This window comes from Rana temporaria, chromosome 3, assembly GCF_905171775.1.
Source record: "Rana temporaria chromosome 3, aRanTem1.1, whole genome shotgun sequence".
Taxonomy (NCBI): domain Eukaryota; kingdom Metazoa; phylum Chordata; class Amphibia; order Anura; family Ranidae; genus Rana; species Rana temporaria.
In genome coordinates this window covers 268,622,248-268,649,535 of record NC_053491.1, presented here as the reverse complement: position 1 = coordinate 268,649,535, position 27,288 = coordinate 268,622,248, and the positions used below count along the sequence as shown (strand labels likewise).

The 27,288-nt window shown below is 39.7% G+C and overlaps 1 protein-coding gene across 1 annotated transcript in view; it reads left to right on the top strand.

Annotated features, from left to right (window-relative positions):
• Positions 1-24,532, top strand: part of TGFBI (transforming growth factor beta induced) — a 98,649-nt gene extending 74,117 nt beyond the window's left edge. Inside the window, exons 13-17 of the mRNA XM_040344659.1 lie at positions 10,180-10,304; positions 15,245-15,347; positions 17,010-17,083; positions 23,368-23,392; positions 24,110-24,532. Coding sequence (XP_040200593.1) covers positions 10,180-10,304; positions 15,245-15,347; positions 17,010-17,083; positions 23,368-23,392; positions 24,110-24,150 — 368 coding nt within the window. The 3' untranslated portion in view covers positions 24,151-24,532. The remainder of the gene's footprint in view (positions 1-10,179; positions 10,305-15,244; positions 15,348-17,009; positions 17,084-23,367; positions 23,393-24,109) is intronic.
• Positions 24,533-27,288: the final 2,756 nt, after the last annotated feature.

Below are 27,288 nucleotides of genomic sequence, written 5' to 3'. Positions count from 1 at the left end.
TGATCCCAGTGCGGCACACCGCCAGACACCTAAAGTGGGACCATGTTACTTGAGCTACAGGCTGTTTTAATATTTCCCATTTTTTAAAAATGTTGAAGTTGTATTTTTTTTTTTGGGGGGGGGGGGTGCAAGCAGCTGGTCTTGCCTGGAGCACAAAACAGTCTAGCACTGATCCTGTATAGGAGACATCATAGATTGCCTACACTGAATTACCTATTTATACCTATTGTCAGCATTAGTCAATAATGTGTTACCAACTTGCGAACACAGTTAGGCAACCAATGCAATATTTGCTATTTTCAACAAGTCTAAACAGCCACAAATCCACAAGTTAAAGAATTGTCATTGTTGCAGATCAAGTATTTTAATACCAACTCGACACTTTAATAGGAAAAATGTTACCATACTAACCTTCTGTGAAATTATACTGTCTAAGCAAGAAATATTATGACACTGCTGGAGGGGTCTATAAAAATGCACAGCGTGAGGTCTAAATCCAGTCAGTGATTAAGCCCAACTGACAGCAAAGCTGGATTTAAGTAGCATATGTTCATTGCTTTTCACAGAAATCTGCAGGAAAATTGTGTATGCATGGTTTACATTTTCTCCAGGTTAACCAGATATACTATACATGCGTATGATTGCTAATTCAGTACAGCTTATGTCTGTTTGCAATTAGGACATCAGGAATATACAGAGTATTCAAAGCATCCTATAATTTCATATTATATTAGTTAAAACACAGAAACCCATTCAAATGGTTGTTCAATTTATTAAAATATATCTAAAACCATATTTTTTGTATTCTCATTTATGATAGAGCAGGGAATGGTTAAAACCCCTTGGCTTTTTTTTGTTACATTCTGTGTCCCAAAAAATAAATTTCCCTTGACTTCCTATATGAAAGTCACAACAAGAAGTTGAAGACATATCTTAAAATTAAGTAAATCCCTTCTTTGTCAATACAGTATAACTAGTATCCCCATTTGGATTTTTCAGTTTATTCTGGTTCTGGTGGTAGCCCTAAATTTAAGATGTTTCCATCATTTTTAGTCTTTGCCAGCTTCCCCAGTAGGGACAGAGACAGCAGTAAGACATGGCAGGGGTTCTAATACCTCACCACCTTATCTAGTTTTACCATACCACTTTAAATATTTAGTAAACTAATCAGAATATTAGTCATAAAAGGCCCTAATACCTGATCCCTTTTGGCACATGTTACATGAGATTCAGTATTTGTCCAGTATAGAAAGCCTTTATAGATAAGTGAGCTTGTCATATCTCTTTTCCCACAACTTCTAAATATTTGTACAGAGCTTTTAAGGTTGACACTGGTGTAGATTTGTGTATCAGTGTATCTTAGTGAGTAAAGTCAGAGTCAAACTGAACATTAGACAGAAGAAGGAGATTAAAATAAAATGTTGTTCTTGATCTCTTATACTCCAACATACTTATACTTTCCACCAAGACTAACTTAGAGGGTTGTCGTGAACTGACTATTTAGCCTCCTCCATGTAATACTTTCATGCAAACCTCAGATAAATCTCCTCCACCTCTGGATTGTGTAGGGCTTAGCAAACTACCAGTGTAGTGTGGTACTTTCTCTACTAGTGAAGTGAAGTGTAAATACAGCTTGCCAACCGCTTCTTCTATTTGGTTTTTAAAAAGAAGTCTTGTTTGCATATGTTTATTGGAACACCTAGAAGCATGCGCAAAAATGGGTAGAACATTTAAACTCCATGCAGATAACATCCCTAGTGGCAAAGCAAGAGTGCTAACCACTTCAATAATATGCTGCCATAAAGTAGCTGTAGTCTGAATGTTCATGTTTTTTTAGCTCTTTTAGCTTTTCTTTTTTTTACTGCATCACTTCATTTTTCTCACAGGCATACTGTCACAAAGATATTGTGACTGTTTTTATTTGCACACTTAGCAGTGGCGGCCCATCCATTAGGGGTGCACGGGCATGCCCCCCATCTATGCGTCCGGCCCCCTGATCTACATACAGGGGTTGGGTGTTTTTTCTTGAAGTACGTGATTAGAGCCACTTGTGTGACGCTAACGAATGAATATTCACTATTTTCACACTAAATTTCCTCCCTGCCAATCAGGAAGTGGGTCATGAAACTTGTTTCTGGATTGGCCAAAATGTCAGGCAATCCTATTGGATGCCTAACGCCTAGAAGGAGGAGATAGGAGACACGCAGCAGCTTGCACGGCAGAAGCTGCTGTGCTGGAGGAGAGGACACGGAGCTGCTGCCTGCTGCCCACCACCTAGATAGGGTCCACTGTGCTTGAAGATACCAGAGCCGATGCCACCCGGATGGAGTCCACCCTGCCTGAGGATACCGGAGCTGCAGCCCACCACCCGGATGGGGTCCGCCCTGCCTGAGGATACCGGAGCCGCAGCCCACCACCTAGGTGGGGTAAGGGCCTGACCAACCGGCAGACAGGGGGGGTAGTGCAGCTGGCTGTTTGCGGCCCCCCCCAAAAAAAAAACACCAGCCGCCACTGATACTTGGAGTAATAAAATTGATAGTGCTTCAAAAATTTAGATCTGCATTCAACTATGTAGTGCAAGGGCCTGCCTGTTGTAAACAAGCTGAAAGTGTTTGTCCCCATAGTATATGGTTTTGGTAAATCTAAAGGAAAGTTTTACAAGAAAATTGTATATTGAATAGCCAGCCTAAGGCCTCGTACACATGATCGGTTAACCAGAGGATAACGGTCTGATGGACCGTTTTCATCGGTCCAAACCGATCGTGTGTAGGCCCCATAGGTTATTTAACCTTCGGTAAAAAAAAAGCCAACTTGCTTTAAATTTTAACCGATGGATTGCTAACCGATAGGTCAAAACCGATCGATAGTACGCACAACCATCGGTTAAAAATCCATGCATGCTCAGAATCAAGTCGACGCATGCTTGGAAGCATTGAACTTAGTTTTTTTAAGCACGTCGTCGTGTTTTACGTCACCGCGTTCTGACACGATTGTTTTTTTAACCGATGGTGTGTAGGCATGACAGACCATCAGTCAGCTTCATCGGTTAACCTATGACAACGGTCCGTCGGTCCATTCTTATCGGATGGACTGATCATGTGTATGGGGCATTAGGCCAGCCACACACGGAACAAATTTCTTTCCTGCAGCCACAGGTTGCAGGAAAGAAATTAGCTTGATTCCCCCATTAACACAGACACTGTTCATGCAGGGAATCCCTCCTACCGGGCCATTGTCTTCCACCAGCGAGGGGGGCAGGGAAGGGCAGGGTAAGTCATCCACGTCAGGAGAAGACAGGGATTTTTCTGCTGGCTGCTAGCACTAATCGCAAGTAAAAACCGACATGCTGGTTGTACCCAAGTTGATCTACTGATCAACTTGGTACATTCAGCCTGCCCATACACTAAGGATGGGAAAAACACCCCCCAATTCGGTTTGTACCAGAACTTGCCGAATAGGCAAAAAATTTGTATGAACACGGTTAAAGTCTATGGGATACGAACATGAAAAATCAAAAGTGCTAGTTTTAAAGGCTTATATGCATGGTATTGTCATAAAAAGTGTTTGGGGAGTGGAAGTCCCATGGGGACAGTATCCTAACAGTATTAATAAAATACATTTTAAATACTAAAGTGTGACTTAAGCAGGCCATACGTGGTTCTAATCTCCTGCTGAACCGATTTCCAACGTGTATGGTAGGGATGGGTGAACGGTTCAGCCCGAGCTAATTTTAAAGGCTTAGATGCATGGTATTGTTATGAAAAGTGTTTGGAGACCTGGGTCCTGCCCCAGGGGACATGTATCAATGCAAGACAAGGTTTTAAAAACAGCCGTTTTTCGGGAGCAGTGTTTTTAATAATGCTTAAAGTAAAACAATAAAAGTGAACTATTCCTTTAAATTTTGTACCTGGGGGATGTCTATAGTATGCCTGTAAAGTGGCATACGTTTCCCTTGTTTAGAACAGTCCCTGCACAAAATGACATTTCTAAAGGAAAAAAAGTAATTTAAAACTACTCGCGGCTATAATGAATTGTCAGGTCCCGGCAATACAGATAAAAGTCATTGGAAACCCCCCCCCCCCAGTCCATTACCAGGCCCTTTGGGTCTGGTATGAATATTAAAGGGAACCTTGAACCAAAATAAAATAAAAAAATGTGTGAAGAGTCTGTTCTAATCATGGGAAAAATTTGCTACTTTACAGGCATACTATAGACACCCCCCAGGTATGAAATTTAAAGGAACATTTCACTTTTATTGTTTCACTTTAACCATTATTAAAATTACTGCTCCTTTTTTTTGCATTGATACAAGTTCCCTGGGGCAGGACCCAGGTCCCCAAACACTTTTCATGACAATACCACAATACCATGCATATAAGCCTTTAAAATGAGCACTTTTGTCCCATAGACTTTAACAGGGTTCCGCGGCTTTTTAGAATTTCCCCCGAACTCATCATATTGTTCAGTGTTCGCCAGAACACCCGAACAACCAAAGTTCGGCCCTAACTTATGCTCGGACTGAACCATTCGCCGGTCCCTACCATACATGTTGCAAATCTCGGCCAGTTCAGCAGGAGATTAGAACCATGTATGGCCTGCTTAAGTCACACTTTAGTAATTAAAATGTATTTTATTAATACTGTTCTGATATCCCATGGGACTACCACTGGACACCGGACACTCTAATTGTAAAGATTGTACTGGAATCTAAAAATCGAAGCCCCATATCATAGTATTAAAGTCCAAAGTATGGTTTTAAATCAAACATACATTTTTGGGCAACAGTCAACATATTTTAGGGGCTATACTTCTCCCCCTTCATCAAGGCAACAACATACCATAAACACAATAATATAAATTTATTGATAAAAGAATGAAAGGTCTCATTCATGCAATTTAAAACACATTTACGCATACATGCATGAAAATAATTATCTGAGTGGACTAAGGATACCTACTTCTAAAAAAAATAATAAATACATTTACAAAATCATAATGTGGTTTTAATTATTATTTGTTTTTGAAGTATTTATATTCAGCTTATCAGGACAAGTGTGAACAGCAGAGCCCTGAACTCCAGTGCAAATTCCAGCTGATGGTGAAGGTTTAGGGCTGATCAATACATAAGCAAACACTGCAACTTTTTTGATTTGTTTTCTGTATAATCCGCTGCATCAGAAGTCCTGAGAGTATCTCAATGTTTATGGTGAGTGTACTTCCTGAAGTAATGGCACCCTCTTTTTGGCTAGGTTCACACTAGCGAAACCTAGCCAGTGATCCATGATGGATCACTTCTCAGAACATAGCTAGGCAGCCTAGCCTAAATGCCTGTATTTTTCTTGTTTTTCATTCTCGTTTGGTTTGCGGTTGTAGTGTTCCCTATTAACATATACAGCCATGTTTGACAGGCAGTGCGACCAGTCAACACGGCATGTCACGTAAAATTTTCCGTGGCTATTTAAGTATATTTAAACCCTGGTTCACACTGCTGCGTTTTGACATGGCAAATCGCATGTCAAATCGGCGGCAACTGCCGGCAATAACAACATCTTAATCTGTGCGACGACGCATCTGCGGCGCTGCACCAATTTCAAAGAGTACTTTCTGTACTACTTTTTGCAATTTCGGGCCGCTATTTACATTGACATCTGTGCACAAACCTGCACAGTTGTCTCTGTAATCGCGGCCGAAATCGGCACTGCCAGCGGGAGTGAAATTGTGCAAGTTCCCTCAGCCCAGTATGAACCTAGGCTAAAGTTGAAATATTTTTTTTTTTTTTTTTATGGATTAGAGAGTGATTAAACCCTCTTTTTCTTGTCTCATTTGAGAGATTTCCCCTTCACTGTCTTGTAGACTCAACAGGAAGTCAAAGGAAAAATATTCAGTAAGAAAAGTCTCCTTTTAGTTTTTTTTAGCCCATGTGGTAAAAAAAATAAGTTTAGTTAAGAAAAAAATTTGAATAAAGTAACACCCAAGCACTTAAAAACAATCCCAAAAATGTAATGAGCCAACCCTACCCCCCCCCCCCCACATACACACATAAATGCACATGCTGGGAATGCCTATGCAGGAAAATGTCAGTTGTGTTACATATCTCCGGGAGAGTGAGAGCAATAATTCTAGGTCCATTATTCACAGTCAACTCTTAACTGATGACCTTTAGGGGCTTTTTAAGCATCACCTATGGAAAATATAGTGTACCGAAATTTGACGCTGTTTTACAGGCTCACACAAGACGTTTAAGACTTGACATGTTTGGTATCTATTTACTCAATGAAACATCTTTTATATTTTACCTACAAATTTGGTAATATATTGAGTTTATGTGCCCTAAAATTAACTTTAGTGTATTTTGTACTTACATTTTCCATTTCATAAACCATTACATTAATATCTAGGGTGTCTGTTTTCAGAAAATACATTTGTCGCTGTTTTACAGGTGCACGCAATTTTAAGACTTGACATGTTTGGTATTTATTTACTCAATGAAACTTCATCTTTTATATTTTACCACAAAATTGGGTAAAATATTGAGTTTATGTGCCCTAAAATTAACTGTATTGTATTTTGTACTTACACTTTCCATTTCATAAACCGTTACGTTAATATCTAGGGTGTCTGTTTTCAGAAAATACATAATGCTTAAGGTTTTTCAGCCCTGGTTTTTTTTTTTTTTTAAAGCGTGCAAAAAAATGTAAATGCAAAAAACGTTGCTGCCACCGAAAGGGTTAAAACCAAGTCTGGTGGAGCTGCGGTGGCTCAACACGATTGGCACTGCGCTGACATGCCATTCACCTCTGCAGCTAGGGGTTCGGATCACGCTCTCGGCTACATGTGAATTGAGTTTGGTGGTCTCAGCCCGGCTCCCGATGGGTGTGCTATGCGAGGTAAGCCTGCGCTTAGTACGCCCACCCCCTCCCACAAAAACCACCACACTTACACGCACTTGAAATTGGGTTAACATCACGCACTTTGACCACGCGGTCTCTAAAAAGAGAGGCGAAGGACTAACGGGGCTGGTTGAGCGGGCTAATCCTCTCACTCCCTTATAGGGAGTCCCTCTGCCCCGTTGGGCTTCAAAGCGGAGCAGGTAGGGCGGGCTGTGTGGGAGGACCCCCTCACACACCTGCCATTGCCACCCGGGGCATGGAGAAAGGTGGCAGATTGCCTCTGGGGGAGGCCTGCCTACTCCCAACTCCTGCAGTCCGGCTCCTCTCTCGAGTACACGCACAAAATACACTTAAAAAAAAAAAAAAAAAAAAACAAGTCTGTTTCTTTTTTATCTGATTAGATAATGGTTAAACCCTGTCAGTTTTATTGGTTTCTTTTGAGAGATTTATTGTCACTTTTTGTCATGTAGATACAAAAGAAAGTGAGTGGAAATCTATCCAGTAAAGCCTAGTACACTTGATGACATTATCGGATGGATGATTGTTAGTTTTTTTGCATGCTAGTCCCGATATCGAAAACTAATAGGTTACTAAAGTATGCAAATTCTCGTACGACAGAATAAAAATTCGGAAGTGTCTAAATTTATTTATATAGTATTTTTGGACAAAAACTGTACTGACTAAAGAAAAATCGTACGATCTGGTATCGTACGGAAAAAATGTTTATGTTGGTCCATTCGGAAAATTTCAGACGAAAGCTGTATAATAATGATCAGAATATTATACAATCGTTTTGAAAGCGATATTTTTTGTACGATATTCTGATCGTGTGTACTAGGCTTAAGATAAATCCACTCCTAGATAGTTGTCCACAGAACAATTGGAACAATTCCCAATATTACTGTACAAATAAAAAGTGTGTATCTTTTTTTTGGAGACGTCAATCTTAACCTATCCGAAGCTATAAAAAGGCTTTTATACACTAACAAAATTTGGCAGACATATCACTTACTAATAAAATATGATTTTTTTTTTTATTTTCTTGCCTTGAGGTGAAGCATGAATTTGTAACTTTCTTCCTTGTGTTAGATATGTGTTGTTTTTACAGTGTTTTTGTTTAACTGTCTCCCTCCTCGCTATAAAATCAATTTGCACAAGTCATAACTGGTAGTCATCAAGTTAGCAACCAAAACAGCATTTTTTGTTTTTGAGATGGCATTCTAAACAGAGGAATGGAAATTAATTCTTAATAACAGTGTTTTTACAAGGTCTTAGGTGACAAGTGAATCTGCTTTCCTCTGATGTCAGATTCTCTTTAAAATGACTAGTCATTAGACTCTGATATGGGGTCTTTTGCGTGACCATTTTTACCCATACTTACCAACCATTGTCATCTCTTCAATGATATGGTTGCACAAAAGAGTTTAACAGGATTATTGACTTTCTCAAATTGTCTCTACTTTACCATAGTAAACAATGTTACTGCAACAAAAATAGCAAACATATTAGTATAGAAGCCTTGTACTTGTTCACAATGATGTTGCAAAAGTGTCCAACATCATTGGACACTTTTTTCTTCGTGTGTACGCGGCAATAGAGAACAATAGAGTCTTTTATTCTGCTTCCCTAAATCTGGATTTATTATTCAACATTTTTAAATGACAAAAAAAATATGCATTTTTCCACAGTTTCTTGTTGCAGACAATGCAAGATTGCAATCAGGGATAGACAATATTACAGACAGCTTGGCAAACATGGCAAGCAGCATGCTTGCATGTTCTTAGAGTGACGAGTATATTGGATATCAAAGACTAGTGGGTATAAATTATGTTGCATGCTTGATATAAAAGATGATAACAATTGTTCAAGCCTTCCAAAAGGCAAATGATCTATTTTGCTGCCAGAGCTGTTTTTGTATTTTGCACATATGTAAATAGGCACATTTTGGGCCTGAAGATTACTTTAAGCAGTATATACATGTATTCTGAAAGCAAAGACCACGCAATATTAAAACAACTGTTCAGTAAAAAATACAGTAACATTATTTTAGTGCACTTTAGAAAGTGTGGTTGCACAAATTTTCCTCAGAGCTTAGTAAATGTGGTAATTTGCATCATCCAATCATGTGCAAGCAAAAATGCCCTTTTTTGATTTTCTTGCTCCTGATAGGGTACTCTTTACAAAGTGAAGCTTTACCAAATCACATTTACTAAGGAAAATAAGTATAACTGCAGTTGCAGAGTGCAATTGCATTTGCAAAGTGCACAGTCTATTTGGCTTTAGTAAATCAACTGCAGTATATTACCTAATTTTGGTGTAAAATATATAAGATGAGGTTACATTGAGTAAATACATACCAAGCATGTTAATCATTACAACTGCACAAAGCTGTGAAATTTGCAACAAACTACAATACCCAAAATTGTCCACAGGCAATGTTTTAAAAGCTGTTACAGGTCAAAACTGTAGAATTTACCGTGAATCAAATATTACATTTATTCCTGCATAACAATACCTAATGTCTGACGTAATTGTTCTTTTTGTACGATTTACATTTTTTTAGTAACTTCAATTTTTGTGATTTTTTTTTTACTTAACTGACAATGACCATGTAATAGCACAATGAAAAATGTCTCTTTAATGAGAAATCAGGGGACTATTAGACCTTTAATGTCTTCCCTACACTCCATAAAGTCTGGTAAAGCACAGATCTAGCTTGATTAGCCTCTTCCCTGGCCACAGAGGATTGGAAATGGTGGCTCTCAAATCAAGGAGGCATGTTCTGGTGCATGTGAAAGTGATCTGGCAGCTTTAAAGCCACCCAACTCACTTTCAGCGGAAACCAACAGTCGGCTGAAGAAGAGGTTAAACTAAGGTTGAACTAAGCAATTTTCTCAGCCAAGCTTGTGGCTGTATTTGCCAAGCAGACACATATCTTGGAAGCCTTTGGCAGCAATAACATGAGCTGCAGTGTCATTACTAAACACATCAGAAGCAGTTAACCCTACAGTTGGACCCCAATAATTATTTGGTGTGCAAAATGGGCCAGTGGCCTGCACTGGCTCAGTTCTTCATGAAGGTGCTTGCTAGTTTACCTTTTAAAGTTGTTTACCAAAAGGTATACAGTATGGCTGGAGCCATGATCAATCCAAAACAACATGTTTAATATTACATTAATCTAAAGAGAAATTTGAGTTTACACGCACTGGTGCTTTAAAGCAGTATTCCGTATTATGTAGTATATCAGTTTTGATGTAAGGTATAATATATATTTTGTGTTGCTGTGTAGGTAATGCCAAAGAGCTTTCCAACCTTTTGAAGTATCACATTGGTGATGAGATCCTGGTCAGCGGATCAGTTAGTCAACTTGTAAGATTAAAGTCTCTGCAGGGTGGAAAACTGGAAGCCATCTCGGTAGGTTAATTGTCTTCATTATTTGTATCCTTTTTGTTAGTTTTTTTAACATAGAATGCATTCATAAGGAAACATGAAATGTATATAATACATTTAGAAAAATAGCACAAAGTACTGCATAACTTACAATCATCCCTTATCCTTTAATATTATGATGCCACTTGTCTTGCCCTTACTGACTGCTGACTCTGGAATGATTGAAAGTTAAGGGGCAGAAGATTGTCTATTTTCAGCACAGAGCACACACAATACAAATAGCATACAATGTACAAACAACATTCACAGAAGGACAGTATTATGCCATACACAAATACAATACATAGTTACATAGTAGGTGAGGTTGAAAAAAGACACAAGTCCAACCTATGTGTGTGAGTATATGTCAGTATTACATTGTATATCCTTGTAGGTTGCAGTCATTCAGGTGCTTATCTAATATTTTTTTAAACTATTGATGCCACCCCCTGAAACCACCGCCTGTGGAAGGACATTCCACATCCTTGCCACCCTTACAGTAAAGAACCCTTTAAGCAGTTTAAGGTTAAACCTCTTTTCTTCAAATTTTAGTGAGTGGCCAAGTTTTTTATTTACAGATTTATCCCTATTGTGGGGTCACCAGTATGGTATTTGTAAATTCAAATCATATCCCCTCTCAAGCGCCTCTTCTCTAGAGAGACTAAGTTCAGTGCTCACAACCTTTCTTCACAATTAATATCCTCCAGACCCTTTATTAGCTTTGTTGCCCTTCTTTCTACTCGCTCCATTTCCAGTACATTCTTCCTGAGGACTGGTGCCCAGAACTGGACAGCATACTCCAGATGAGGCCGGATCAAAGTCTTGCAGAGTGGGAGAATTATCGCTTTATGCCTGGAGTTAATCCTTTTTTAATGCATGCCAATATTCTGTTTGCTTTGTTAGCAGCAGCTTGGCATTGCATTCCATTGCTGAGCCTGTCATCTACTAGGACCCCCAGGTCCTTTTCCATCCTAGTGAGTAGAGGACCCCCCCTAGTGAGTAGATTGCATTCATATGTTTGCCACCCAAATTCATTATTTAAATTTTTCTACATTAAACCTAATTTGCCATGTAGTTGCCCACCCCATTCATTTGTTCAGATCTTCTTGAAAGGTTTTCACATCCTGCGGCAGTTATTGCCCTACTTAGCTCAGTGTCCCATCCCATCCTTCAGGTCGTTTATGAACAAATAAACAGGATTGGCCCCAGCAAGAACTCTGGGGGACCCCACTTCCCACCCTTGACCATTCCCCATGTATCACCACCCTCTGAACTCACCCTTGTAGCCAGTTTTTAATCCATGTACTCACCCTATGGTCTATGCCAATGGACCTTACTTTGTACAGTAAATGTTTATGGGGAACTGTGTCAAATGCTTTTGCAAAATCTTGATACACCACGTCTACAGGCTTTCCTTTATCTAGATGGCAGCTCAGCTCCTCATAGAAAATTAATAGATGAATCCATTATGATTACTGCTAATGATACCATTTTCACTACTAAAATCTTGTATATAGTCCCTTATCATCCCCTCCCAGAGCTTTCATACTGGCTAACTGATCTGTAATTCCCAGTTATGTATTTTGGCCTTTTTTTTTAAATATTGGTGCTACATTCGCTTTTCTCGAATCAGCTGGTACCATTCCAGTCAGTAGTCTTAGGGATAATGGTCTGGCAATTACTTGACTGAGTTCCTAAGTACCCATAGGTGCAAACCTTCTGGTCCCAGTGATTTATTAATGTTAAGTTTCCCAAATCTATTTCTAATTCTGTCCTCTGTTAGCCATGAGGGTGCTTCCTGTGTTATATCATGAGGACAAACACTGCAGTTTTGGTTACTGAACCCCCCCGATTCCCTCATGAAGACTGAGGAGAAGAATAAATTCAATACCTTTGCCATCTCCTCATCCTTTGTAACCAGATGTCCTTCCTCATTCTTTATGAGGCCAATATGGTCTGTCCTTCCTTTTTTACTTAAAAAACAAAAAGGCTAATGCCCTTACTTAATATGCTCTTAAAGCAAATCCATCTCTTCTCCATGTTCTTTGTTTATAAGATTTTATCCCAATTTATATTTTCTAGCAAGGTTTGTAGTTTAGGGAAGTTGGTCCTTTTGAAATTCAATGACTTGGTGCTCCCCTTGTGTTTTCTATTTGTGTGATTTGTGCTGAAGCCTGTGATCGCTGCTTCCTAAATTGCCCCGCATTTCCACATCCATGATCAGGTCTGTATTGTTGGTAATAAGTAGATATAGTAGCGCCTTGTTTCTAGTTGGTGCCTCTACCATCTGACCCATGAAATTGTCCTGCAAGACATTTGGGAACTGGGAAACTTTAGAAGAATGTGTGGTTCCCTCCACCCAGTTTATGTCCCATTATGATAACACTTCCCAGGCTGCTAATCCAAATTGTGATAGGAGGTCGGTCTCCCCTTCCTCCCTCAGGTTAGGGGGCCTATAGCATACTCCCAGTATTATTTCCCCCTTAGCTTCATCCATTTGGAGCTCTACCCATAAGGATTCCACCATTTTCCTAGCTTTCTTATTGATGTGATTTTGCACATTCACTAGTACATTATTCTTGCTATATGGGCATACCCCTCCCCCTTTTTTACCCTCTCTATGCCTGCAATAAAAGGAAATACCCTTCCATGGTTGCCCTTCAATGGTTTCCAGCCAATCATAAGAGCTATAACCAGGTATCTGAAATTCCCACAAAATCTAAATCCTCCTCGTTCAACAGTATCTCTAGTTCACCCGTCTTGTCTTTCAGGCTCCTGGCATTGGTGAACATGCCACGTAGTTTAGTCCGGTCGCATACTGTCCTCTTATTGGGTGTTCAGAGATTGCAAATAGGACTTGTTACTATACTTATCTTGGGTTTATGTGCTTTAGTCAACCTACCACTAATGCCCCCAATACTATATGGGGCGCAACTGTGGTATACCAATACAGTCACCTTTGATTTCATTTTTATTACTGGAGCCTATAAGCTGCTGTTTAGTGTAGGGATGTTCATGCATCCTAAGGCGGCTTTAAATGCGGGCCAATACAAAATCATAAACTTAGTTAAGAATTTAGATTTTTTGGGAAAATGCATTTACACTTAGTGAAAACGTGGCAATTCATTTTTTTCAGCGTTTTTTTACTGTGTTACCTTGCCAAAGAAAAATCTCCTACTCTTCACATTCACGCCTTATTAATGTCAGTTTTCAGCTGCACCTTTATTTGTGAGCAACTATTTTCAAAAATGAAGCACATGAAGGGCAAAATTAGAACCAAAATATCTGATGAGCCCCTTGATAACTCATTGAGAATTGCTACTAAATCCATCTAACCAGATATTGATGCGTTAGTTTAGCAAAAACAGTGTCAAATATTGTACTAGTTTTATGCTGCCCTCTTTTACTTTAGATAGATTAGATAGGTATATAATCTATAGAAGTGATCGGTAAGGCCAAAACGTTGGACACCCATGGATTAGACAGTCAAGTTAAACAATTATTTCAGCATGTAAAAAAACAACTTCAATGTTAAGGAAGCCCATTTTGGACCAGAGTGTGTGGGTAATCAATGTTGGCTCTATGACCCTGGTAGAGCCACAGAGTTACATTTTCTTCCTCATGTTCCTTAAAAAATTGCATATATTAGCATTATCAGACATTATGTATGCCACATAAGATAAAGACATCATTCCAAAGTAGCTGTTCTTTTTTTCTTTCATACTCTCTATTGCATATCAAAAACATACATAATAATAAATATTACATTTACAATTTTCCGCATTAATCATTCTGTTCATCTACTCTATCTCTCCCTTCCATACTACACCCATGACTCCAATTTTTCTGATATTTTTGTAGGTTTCCCCTACTTGTGTACATAACTTTTTCATATGCTATGATATGGTTAGCTGTATACTGTACTCTGATAGGAGTTATAACTTGCATCCATCTCTTAGCAATTTGCTTTCGAGCATGAAAAAGTGTTTTTTGCAAAAAGATCTTTACATGTCTTGACCATTCTTCATCATTCAACACCCCCAACAAACATACTTCAGGGGTACAAGGCACCGGTCTTTTAATCATTTCAGTTCATTTTTTTATTACTTAACTCCAATATCCCATTACCTCCCTACATGACCAAATCAATTGGCAGAAACCTTGTTCATCTTCATGATATTGCAAGCATTCTGATGTTGACCTTCTACCCATTTCATATAGTCTAATAGAGCTAAGATATATCTGGTGCATTATATACAATGGTGGCATCTTATTATTGTCTATTGGTGATACCAACAAATGCGAGGTGCATATCTCCTCCCATTTCTTATCTGTCATTTCTGAGATCAAAACCTGCCATTTGTCTCTTACTTTCAATGGTTCTCTACCTATTTTAGCTTGTGATAGAAATTAGTACAACATTGATATCAGTACCTTTTGGCCCCTGTGACTTTAGAATTCCCATAAGGGGGTATTTTGATATCTTGAGATTCTGGTTGCCAAATTGTGCCTGCAAGACATGTCTTAGTTTTAAATATTTATAAAAGTGTTTATGTGCTATATCATATTGTTTATTCAGGTATTCAAATGGTCACATAGTTCCATGTTCATACACTGCTCTAATAAAATCACACCTTTCATAATTTTAGGCAACCTCTCTGTTTGTGCCACCAATCCTACCACTAATCCTTTACCTGGAGTATTTCCAATAGGTACTTTTCCACTCCTCCTGCTCTTTCCTGTCTTATCCATGTCTGTAGCTGTTTTAATTGCCCTTCCGGGTATTATAAATATATAAATATATCTATCCCTGCTACAGATTTTGATCATTGTAATGTTGTTATTTTAAGTTTGGATCTACCATTAGCCCATATACGTTTTTATAAGTAGCTGTTCTTGTAGTTTGATCTGTGATGTTTTTACAGAGAAACTCCACACTGCATGTCAACAAACAAGGTGTTTCTGAAGCAGACCTGATGGCAACAAATGGTGTGGTCCATGCTATCAAAACTGTGTTACAGCCACCAAGTAAGAATAAATCAGTGCTGAATTTGTAGATGCCTTTCTTTTATTTTACATTTACATGCTAGAGTTGTCCTTCCATTAGAAAAGTAATGGAAAGCAATTGAATATAAGTGCATTGGGTATAACTAGTTGCTTTCTGGGAAATAAACAGATTCATTATTTCTGCTATTTGTATTAAGAGTGCAGTGAAAGAATGTATAACAAGCAAGCATACACTGGTTAAAATAGATTTTCCAAGGATCTGTATGATCCAAAATGAAAGAAATAAAACCTATTAGTATTGAAGGTAACATTCACTCGCCTATGTCATTAGATGACTAATAGCCAACAAAGTATATGCACCATATTTTGTTTAATACATTAAAGACATTAGTCTGGCTAATCAAATTTGCAGAGTCAATTAAATCTGGTTTACATAGAGACCTTCTAACTCATTAAAAAGTACGATACTTTGGAGCTACCAATTTTATTATCTTAAATAAACATCTTAGCAATTTGTTTGGTTCCAGTTCAAAGTCTGTGCTTTAGCTGGCCATATGGAATGTACATTATACTCAACTTTGTGTAGTTTTACATCAGTACTGTCTAATGCTAAACTGATTCATACGTGCCAGGCCAAAGTAATGTGTCTAGTGGGGGAAGTTAAACCCCCATCTGTTGCAAATTAAATGTTAAAGCGTTTTCTGTTTTCAAATACAGTATATCAGTATGTTAAGCATGCAAGAGGGAGTAGAATATCTACGTAGAAGTTCTGGGTTGCATCTAATGGCAGAAAAATAAACATATACCTAAAAACAAAGTTGTTCATTAAGGAATGAGAGAAATTAGGAATTACAAAAGAATGCACTACTATATTTAGTTAGAAAACTATCCATGTCTCTAAACAGGCTGCCATCAGCGTAAGTGTGAGTCTGGTTTTCTCCAGGCGCCTAAAAACTAAAGTCTGTCTAAATAGATAAACAGAGATCATGAAAGATCCATCATGTCTGTCTGGCCAGATCACACCTATATGGGATAAAATACAGATGTACAGTACATTGTACATCAGATTAACAATTACAGTCCCACTAATAGTTTATGTCTTGTGGATATTGACAATATTAGGCAGATCACATTAGTGAGACACTAATTACTTCTCCTGATAAACAGGTATACTGTGGTTTTTGTGCGGGCTGCCTGTGCTTCGCCATAGACTTCTATTAGATCAGGCTGTTTTGGTGCATTTTCTGAAAGAGCGCCAAAAGTCCTGCATGAAGCTAATAGAAGTCTATGGCAAAGAGCAAGTAATCTGAACAGAAACCATGGGTACACTGCGCTAATCCGACATTGTGCAAAAAATGCAGATCAGTGTGAAAGGGTTTTTTTTTGTGACCCACTCACTGCTACATAAGCACCAACAAGCATGTTTGCCCACTGGAAATGTTCACCTTTTGGTGTTTTTTTTCAGTTAGCAAGATTATTCCATGGATATATTGGATGCAAAGGGCAGGCCACATTTGGGCATCTGTAGGCAGCCAAACTGTTTTATTCTGCAATTACTCTTGTGCATAGTATTTCATGTGAATCTCAAACATTTTGGGACTGCAAAGAACTTTGACCTTTACAGCAATACAAAGTGAAGATCTTGTCATTTTAATTATTTTGTTATATTTTATTACTCCCCAGAGTCCCAAGAACGAGGAGATGAACTCTCAGATTCTGGACTCGATATCCTGAGGCAAGCTGCTGCATACTCAAAGGTAAATTTCAGATGAGACATGAAGGAGCCTACTTATATGTTCACCCCGGATACACACATTATTCCAGTTGAATACAAATAGAAAAATTTGTAAATCTTAGGGAAAAAATTTCTTCTACAAATTCCCTGTTTCCCCCAACCCCTCACCCCTACACCCCCCCCCCACACACACACACAAATCCTCCCCCTTCCAAAACCAATTTCTAGCACAAATCCTCTTATTCCCCCACAAATTCCCCCTACCTTCTAGTACAAACAGCATCATAACACCTCTTATCCCCCCATCCCCAATCCAGCATAAATCTTGCTCCCCCCAATCTCTCCTTCTGGCACAACGTCTCTTACACCCCTCCCAAATCACTCCTTCAAGCACAGATCCTATCCATCCTCTTCCAAATCCTTTCTCCCGCCTTCTAGTAAAAATATCAGGATAACATAAATCCTCTTCTCATCCCCACCCCTAATCACCTCCCTGCAACATTTTTTTTTCTACTCCTAACCACTGCGTCTACCACAAATCCTGTTAAACTCCCCTCCAAGCCCAGATCCTATCCACCCTCTCTTATATTCCCCCTTCCATCCTTCTAGTACAATCCCCCTTAACCCCCACTTCTAGCACAAATCCTCTTGCATCCCCTCTTTTCACCCCCCAAGCACAGATCATACACATCCCCTCTGAAGCCCCCCCTCCTTCTTTACAGTACAAATGCCACCATAAGTCCTCTTATTCCCCCCACAAATCTCCACTCCCATCACAGACCTAAGATAAAGTGTGGCTCAATGCCAGGCCTCCTCCCAGACTCTCTCCCTCAGCTCTGATATTGCTTTAGTGTTGTGATAGGTGGCAGCCAGCAGGGAGAGGTTGGCTGCTGTGGGTGTCGACAATAACAGCAGCGGGGACCTGGTGCACCACGCAGGAGATGCAGGGCATGTGCCCTGGATGCACAATGCTAGCTGCACCTTTGGTGCCCCCTCCACATTACATCACTGCATTTGGGGCACATGTTCTTTCTGCCATGCCCTTGCCCTGACCCTGAGTTTACTTATAGATTACATACAAACCTTCTGAAGACCTTCTCAATAAAAAAGTAAGATAATTTAGAACTACCAATTATATTATCTTGAATAAACATCATAGTAACTTATTTTTTTTTAGTTCAAATCTTCTGCTCTAACTGACCACATGGAATGTACATTATACTCTACTAAACTTTGTGTAGTTTTGCATCAAAACTGTCTTCAATACTAAACTGATAAATATGTGCCAGGCCAAAGTAATGTATCTAGTGGAGAAGTAGATTCCCCCATCTGTTGCAACTTAAATGTAAAGGTTTACTGTTTTAAAGTAAGATCATTGGTAATTGTGTAAGACAATTTTACCTAAATTAGTATGTTTGTGTGTAGTAAATTTTGACACAACATGAGTGCGTATATCATGTCATTCTTAGGGCTCCATTCTCAGTCAAGAATTTTGTAGTTTGAAGCTTAAAGCCTTTCCACAATCAAAAATCCCATGTATATCAATAGTGGCCAATCACATATGAGTGTTCGGGTTCTGTAGCTCACTGTTTGACACTTTAAAAGCTACATGAGCTACTTTTGAGGCAAATTTGGGGTATTTGTGGCCCCATTGACTTTAATAGGAATGAATTTTAATGTTTTAATTAATCAATCAATTAATCATTTTTTCCAGGCATATTTCATTTTATTTTTGGCCTTTTAGAACTGGTCTTTTCCCCCCAGTGCTTTTCCATTGGCTAAAAGAAAAACGCCAGAAGGTTGGATACACATGCAAAATGCTTGCAATACATTTTTTAAAAAAAAAGCTTAACATTTTTTTAAATTAAAATGACTGAAAACACCTGAAAATTGTTCAGCTGTACAGTAGCCTACAATAATCACAAGTGTATAGGAAGGAATGAGACAAAAAAGGGTTGGTACTCAAATGCAAATGTACAGTATTAGCCAGATTCAGAGAGATTTATGACGACGTATCAGTAGATACGCCGTCGTAAGTCCGAATGAGCGCCGTCGTATCTTTGCGCGCATTCTTAAAATGAGATACGCCTCACTGTTGCTAAGATACGACCGACGTATGTCTCCTACGCCGTCGTATCTTATGTGCATATTTACGCTGGCCGCTAGGGGCGTGTACGTGGATTTACGCGTCGAATATGTAAATGAGCAAGATACGCTGATTCACGAACGTACGTACGCCCGTCGCAGTAAGCTACGCCGTTTACGGAAGACATACGCGGCGTAAAGATAAACCACCAAAAAGATGGCACAGCCCATGCAAGGTATGGACGACGGAACAGCCATCGTATTTTACGTCGTTTGCGTAAGCATACGTGAATGGGGCTGGGCGTGGTTACATTTACGTCGAAAGCATTGAGTATTTGCAACGTGATTCTGAGCATGCGCGCGCATGCGCGCGCATGTGCCGTACCAACGGCCCTCATTTACATGGGGTCACGGTTACTTTACATGTAGCACGCCCACTACCTGCCTAATTTGAATTAGGCGGGGTTACGCCGGGCCATTTGCGCTACGCCGACGTAACTGAATACTGGCCTTGCCTCACTATGTTACGTCGGAGTAGTGCAAATGGGATGCTCTACGCCGAACTAAAGATGCACCCGTCTCTCTGAATCTGGCTATATGTATTCAAAATGGGAAAGGCAGCAAATATCAGTTGTGGGTGGTTCACTAAGATATAGTGCTTTCCACCAACTTCAGTCCAGTCAGTAAAGTACATTTTAGGACTATTTGCCCACTTTTATTTAAAAGTAAAACTCAGAAACTCAAACAAGGTTACCCTTGCATGGGGTTTTCAGGAAAACAACAAGATATTGAAATTTCAAGCCTCCAAACTTTCAGAACTCTGTAGTCCCTGAGATTTTCTCTGCACAAATTCAACACTTTGTCACATCCAGTTTTGTGTCAAACAAACTGTCCCACCTGGGCTGTACTAGCTCCTACCTGATCATACACAATAGCTTACCTAACCCCTAAACCAGTATTTTTTTAATTCAAGCTACCATTTATAATTATGCACAGTCTCAGGGCATAGCAGTCTACGTTCACATGAACTAAGCCTACACATATGTAAGGGCCATATTTTCCCTTATTGGGATGTATAGTTGTCCATTGCATCTGCATGAAGACAGTCCTTTTCATGTCAATTAAGATGCAGTGACTGTGCAGACACAGCCACTGCTCCCAATTTGACCTTCGTGCAGGTGCCTGTCAATGCAGCCGCTGCATTCCAATTGACATGAATAGGTCTGCCTGTATAGGAATGTATGGAAAACATGTGCATCCATGTGTGGGCAAACATGGCCCTCGCACAGCTGGTGCATAGCTTGTGACACAGAGTTGCCTTGTACCTGTACAATATTTAGATCAGTCAGCAGTATATAGTGGTAGGGCAACTAGTCATCAGTACATATTGGTCAATGTTCAGTGTGTAGTGGCATGTTGATCTGTGAGCAGTAGTGGTATGGCAGTCACTGAACAGTATCCAGTGGCAGGGTGGTCATTGAGTAATATGTAGTGGCAGGGCAGTTGGTGAGCAGTATGTAGTGACAGCTTGGTCAGGGAGCAGTATGCAGTGACAAGGCAGTCATTAAGCAGTAGGCAGTGGTGGGGAGGTCAGTAAGCAGTACATAGTGGTAGGACAGTCACTGAGCAGTACATACTGGCAGGATAGTCAGTGAGTAGCACAGTGGTAATGTGGTAATGGAGCAGTACACAGTGGCAGGGAGCAGTAAGCAGTGACAAGGTAGTCAGTGAGCAGTATGTAGTGGCAGGGTGGTTAGTGAGCAGTATGTATTGATAGAGCAGTCAGTGGGCAGTATGTAGTGGCAAGGTGATCAGTAAACATCACATAGTGGCAGGGTAATCAGTGAGCAGTACTTAGTGGCAAGACAGTCAGGGAGCAGTAGTTGTAGGGCAGTCAGTGAACAGTATGTAGTGACAGGGTGGTCATTGAGTACTATGTAGTGGCAGGGCAGTTGGTGAGCAGTATGTAGTGACAGCTTGGTCAGGGAGCAGTATGTAGTGACAAGACAGTCATTAAGCAGTAGGCAGTGGCTGGGAGGTCAGTTAGCAGTACATAGTGGTAGGGCAGTCAGTTAGCAATACATACCGGCAGGATAGTCAGTGAGCAGAACAGTGGTAATGTTGTAATGGAGCAGTACACAGTGGCAGGGAGCAACAAGCAGTGACAAGGCAGCCAGTAAGCAGTACTTAGTGGCAGGGTGCTCAGTGAGCACTATGTATTGATAGAGAAGTCAGTGGACAGTATGTAGTAGCAAGGTGATCAGTAAACAGTACAGAGTAGCAGGGTAATCAGTGAGCAGTACTTAGTGGCAAGACAGTCAGGGAGCAGAAAGTAGTGGTAGGGTGCTCCATGAGCAGTATGTATTGATAGAGCAGTCAGTGGGCAGTACGTAGTGGCAAGGTGATCAGTAAACAGTGCATAGTAGCAGGGTAATCAGTGAGCAGTACTTAGTGGAAAGACAGTCATTGAGCAGTGTGTAGGGGCAGGGTGGGCAGTGAGCAGTATGCAGTGGAAGGACAGTGTCGTGACAGGGTAGTCAGTGAACAGTATGTAGTGACAGGATGGTCAGTGAGCAATACATGGCTGGGTGGTCAGTGAGCAGTATGTAGTGGCGAGGCAGTCAGTAAATAGTACCTGGTGGCAGAGTGGTCATTGAGAAGTATGTAGTGGCAGGGCATTTAGTGAGCATACAAACACTTACCACAGAACTGGAGATGGAAGACATGCAAGGCTGCAATCTCTGGATCAGCCACCTGTGTGATGAGGGAAAGGTGGCTGCACCCCTGGTCCTACCCATCAGCTCCGGCTGACTAAGGAAAAGCTGCTGAGCAGCAGTACAGCTCGGTCCTGCAATTAATTGCACAGGGCACAAGAGAGAAGACATTAAAGTTTACCTTGAGGGAGAAAGCCACAAGTATCCCAACAATCCATCTCCCCACCCCCACTGACCCCCACTGACCCATACTTCCCTTAGTGGCCTTGGAAGCAGATGAGGGAATCTCAGTCTCTGCACAGGTGTCTGACATGCTCTTTAGAAACCAATTATGTCATTGGTTGGTGGGACACTGGCAGGCTTGTATTTGTATTGCAACCTATGGGTTTCTGTAAAATAAGACAAGCTTGAATCAAACTACCGTACTTGATCCACCTGCCTTTTTTGGAGCCGTTTTTAGCATTTTGCCACAGCACCCCTAAAGGGAACAGATGGCACCCCAGGGTACTGCAACAAACCGGTTGAGAATGGCTGTCCTAAACAGGGGCAGGCTTATATTTATTCAGAGTGGGGAATTTAAAATGCATAACTGAGTAATTGTCAAATTATCACATAACTGAAAACCGAAAAATGGTCTGTGAAGGAAGTGGGAATGTCATGCTGATACTGAGGTGATTAAAGAAGTACTCAACAAAGCTGATTGCTTTAAACCTGCAGCATTTGTGGAGGTAAGTGCTGCAAATGCTGCAGAGAACTCTTGGCTCTCTCTCCACTGCCTGTGGTTTTTCTAGCTTTGGTCTACTGCTCTGCATTATATAAACTGAAGGAGTTGGCCCTGTAGACATTTACAGCTAGAATTTAAAGAATATGATTGGGAGAGAAAGGCTGTAGCAGCTGGTGAACTGTAAGGAAAGCCTTTCTCTGTAGCATTTCCTGCTCATATAGCATATAACAGAGGTACTTGTATCTTACAAATTACACTCTCCTACCAAAATTCTGCTTGGAGTTTTTTCCACTAAGTCTACAAAAGACTTGACACTGGTTCCTGCAGAAAACAAAGGCTAACCACTTTTGTGTTAACCGACACTCAATAGACCCTTTTTAGGACTCAGAAACCAAGCTATAATAGAAGGTACATGCATGTGGCTCCTTCAACGAAGTTAATCATGTGGTGCTATTTACTTAGAGGAAATCAATTAAAATTATACAACATATGTTGTAGTTATTTTGTGTCTTATCCTTGTATGGCTTTATTTGTAGAGCAAACACATTTGTATGTGTGTCTTATCTTTGTATGGCTTTATTTGTAGAACAAATACATTTGTATACATATTGTGTAAGCATGCCATTCATTGTGACTGTGTTACCAATGTGGAATGGATGTTTCTATTGAGCTTTCCCAGACTGCAGAAACATATGGAGTCATCAGTCATAGGCTGGAATGTGTTTGTTTCCTTTGTTCAAGTACATTTGGTAACAGATCTGTTTTATTTTTATTTATTTTTAGGTATCCAAAAAGAGGGCTCGATTAGGTAAAGCATATTATAAGAAACGTTTTAATATTAATTTATTTCTGTGACCGCACATATTTTCCACTTCACCATACACCCTCCGTTTTATTTAATTGAATATCTATTCAAAGAGAGGATTTTTTTTTCAACTCTTTGTCATCACCATAAGAATTTCTGTAGAAATAATTTCCAACTTTTTCCATCTGTATAGTAGGAGATGAACCTGTCAATTGCTACAATTACAAAAAAAAAAGTTTTATTACAAGGTTTCCAGCTAGTTGAAAAATTCAGCTAGTTGCACTCCTATTTCACAGGCTCCCCGCTGAGCAAGCTGATGTCTAAAAACGTATCCGCCCATGTGAAAGGGCCCTAACAGTGTAAGCAAGGATATTGGGCAGTATGAATCTGGTTATTTCCCAGCCTTACCTGGTGTCAATATTGCCACTAGTATTGACTCATACATAGAGGTGGTAATACATTGAGCTCAAATTATGTAGTATTGGTGTCTAACAATAATGGCAAGATAATTTTTTTGTAAGTTTCTCCCCCGGGGCTGCATTATTAAGAAGTGTTTCCAATGCTATTTTCAGCTATTCCAAAGGCAGCTGACAGCCACATCTGGCTCATATACTATTAGTTATGGACTACCACTACTGAAATGGAAGGTATCATACTTGCAATTCACTTTCATTTATATTGCAAGATTAAAGCTTCCTCTCCCTCTATTTTTTTTTTCAGTACCTCCATATACCCGGTTATTGGCTAGAATGAAGCAATAGAAGTGAAGTCTCTGGGGTGAAAAACAGGAAGCAGCCATTGCCCTAAGTGCCTCTTTGTTTTTAAAAAGAAACCACGTTTTGTTACAGTACATTGACTTTGTAAAGTAACAATGTTTTTTGTTTAAAAGGTTTAAAATCTAGCCAAAATCTCTAAACAGTTATCCTTGCTCGAGGCTTGTGCGCTAGATACACATGGTGGCAATCTAAGAAAACTTGCTTGTTAACAATAAAGTGTTTATTTCTTGGGATGACATCTTTTTCATGAACTGTAGCCAAGAAATCCTAAAAGAACAGTACCTTTTGAAGTGAAAAATGTTTTTTGTGCAATTGTAATTTTACTAAACCGAATATATATGTGAAATAACAGATCTGTGCTTTGGAATTTGAATTACTTTCTTTCTTTTTCATGGAAGGATTTATGTATTTGTTTACATTGGCCTTGGCAATGTAACTTTCTCCCTCATGCCAGTTTGTGCTAGTCGATACATTTAAATGGAGCCATTATAAAAAAAAATCAAGATCAAGATTTCAATTAGTACAGAGAGAGAGAAGATTACACATATATATATACGTTTTAAAAGTCAACAAAAAAATATACAATCTGTAAATAAACCTGTCAATGTCCTTTTCATTTAAAAAGATAACAAGATAGCTGACACGTGATAGAGAAGATAAATGGACAGCCGCACTCAAAAAAAAAACCTTGATGGTTGTCTTTATTAGTAAAAAGGATAAAAATAGCACTACAAATCACACTAAAAATAGGGATAACAGCCTACGTGTTTCACACTATTGGTTAGTGCTTAATCATGGCTAAGACACAGTGGGGTTAATTTACTAAAACTGGAAAACACAGAATCTGGTGGAGCTGTGCATGGTAGCCAATCAGCTTCTAACTTCGGCTTGTTCAATTAAACTTTATCAACAAAACCTGAAAGCTGATTGGTTTATATGCAGAGCTGCACCAGATTTTGCACTCTCCAGTTTTAGTAAATCAACCCCACTATGTTTGAAAATCACATTTAAATTCCTAATTGGTAATAATACATTGATGTTGCTTCAATATAATTTGTAGTAGAGCTAGTAGATTATAGCAATATATGCAGCTGCTATGGGACAGGTGGCTTTTCGATTACACCATCCCTTGCCTTCTCCGTGTGGTATGAAAACAAGAAATGTCATACTAATCATACAGCCTGCTTTAGATCTTGACATGCGCAGATTGTTTACTTGAATGACATTCAACCAACATGATTGTCCAAATGGATGGTAAAATGTATATTTTAAAGGGTTTGTAATGATATTTTTAGTCGAAAATGACAGTTCATTTATCACTTTGCCAACCTAGTTATACACAAGTAGCTGATCAGTTGTTGTTGATGGCCCTTTTGCAAGTTGAATTCTATTATATGCTATGTAAACACTTAATAAAGATCTCCAGGAGTTTTCTGCAGAAAGGATAGAGAGAGGTAAGTATAATGTGTTAGTTACACTTATCTTGGTACTATGCTTTCCCAAATTAAATAAGAATGTTTGTTCAAATTTTTACTAGTGTATACCCAGCTGAAGTTATTTGAAGTCTGAAAACTAATTTAAGCTGTTCACAATACCATTGTAATAACCCAGTTCTACTGCTGACAGACTGCACAGCATTAAGAAGCTTACAGTATGCTTAAAACACACAGCTTACAGACAAATAGCTAGATTCAGATAAGTTTAAGCCGGCTTATCAGTAGATACGCCGTCGTAACTCTGAATCTACGCCGTCGTAAATTTAAGCGTATTCTGGAAACCAGATACGCTTAAATTAGGCTAAGATACGAGCGGCGTAAGTCTCCTACACCGTTGTATCTTAGGGTGCATATTTACACTGGCCGCTAGGTGGCGCTTCCGTTGAGTTTGGCGTAGAATATGCAAATGACTAGATACGCCGATTCAGAAACGTACGTGCGCCGTTGCGATTAGTTACACCGCTTACGTTAGAGATACGCCGGCGTAAAGATAAAGCTGCTCCCTAGGTAGCGCAGCCCATGCAAGGTATGGACGTCAGAACAGGCCTATCTTTTTATGTTGTTTGCGTAAATCGTACGCGAATCGGGCTGGACGTACTGTAATTTACATTCGCCGTACGTTAAAAACGTCAATCACGTCGGGTCACCAGTCATTAACATAAAACACGCCCCCCTGTTCCACATTTGAATTAGGCGTGCTTACGCCGGCCCATTTACGCTACGCCGCCGTAACTTAGGCGGCAAGTGCTTTGTGAATACAGCACTTGCCTCTCTGACTTACGGCGGCGTAGCGTATATGCGATACACTATGCCGCCTCAAAATCCAGCTAATAAAGCGCTAATTAAAAAAAATATATATATAGAATGTTTATTGGTATGAATATCTTAGTTCAGGTCATATGATGTAGTTCAGCAGCTCCAAAAAATGTCAGTAACATTTCCTGGACTGCTTTTCCCACCTTTCTTGCAGCTAACTAGTCATGTGGGTTTGCATGGGCATTTACTTGGGGAATTATGAATAACAACAACAACACTGCCTATGAAATATGTAACTACTCCTTGTACAAATAATTAAATGAGCAGATGTTCTGCTGCGTGGGGCAACCAGATGTTTAGTTCTCACCACAAGCAGCTTGGAATGTGTGACCAAAAGCTGCTGTACACAGATAAACATTGGGGTGGGTAGCAGGTCAGACTGAAAAAGGACATAGAGTTAGCAGGGAACAATCTACACCACTAGAACAACACAACAATTTCAGCCCTATGGTTTTGAATTTCTTAAAGTGAAAGTATAATTCACAAAACAAACTTGCACACACTTACCTCCCAATTACTAACTTTCTGGGCAAAACTGTACCATAAAGCCTTCACACCAGTTGCTTATGTATTTCAGGAGGCCAGCATTTGCCAATGTGTACCTCCTCCAGCCAAACTCATATACACTTATAATCAACCTCTGCAGATAGCCCGCATCGTCTTATATCGAACCATCTTCCATGCATCTCTAGTCTCTGCAGATAGCCTGATCCCAGACTGAGGGCTCAGTGCATAGGTATGGCCAGAACCAAATAAGACTTTGGACAAAGAATAACATTTTTTATAAAAATCAGAACAGGCCATGACTGTT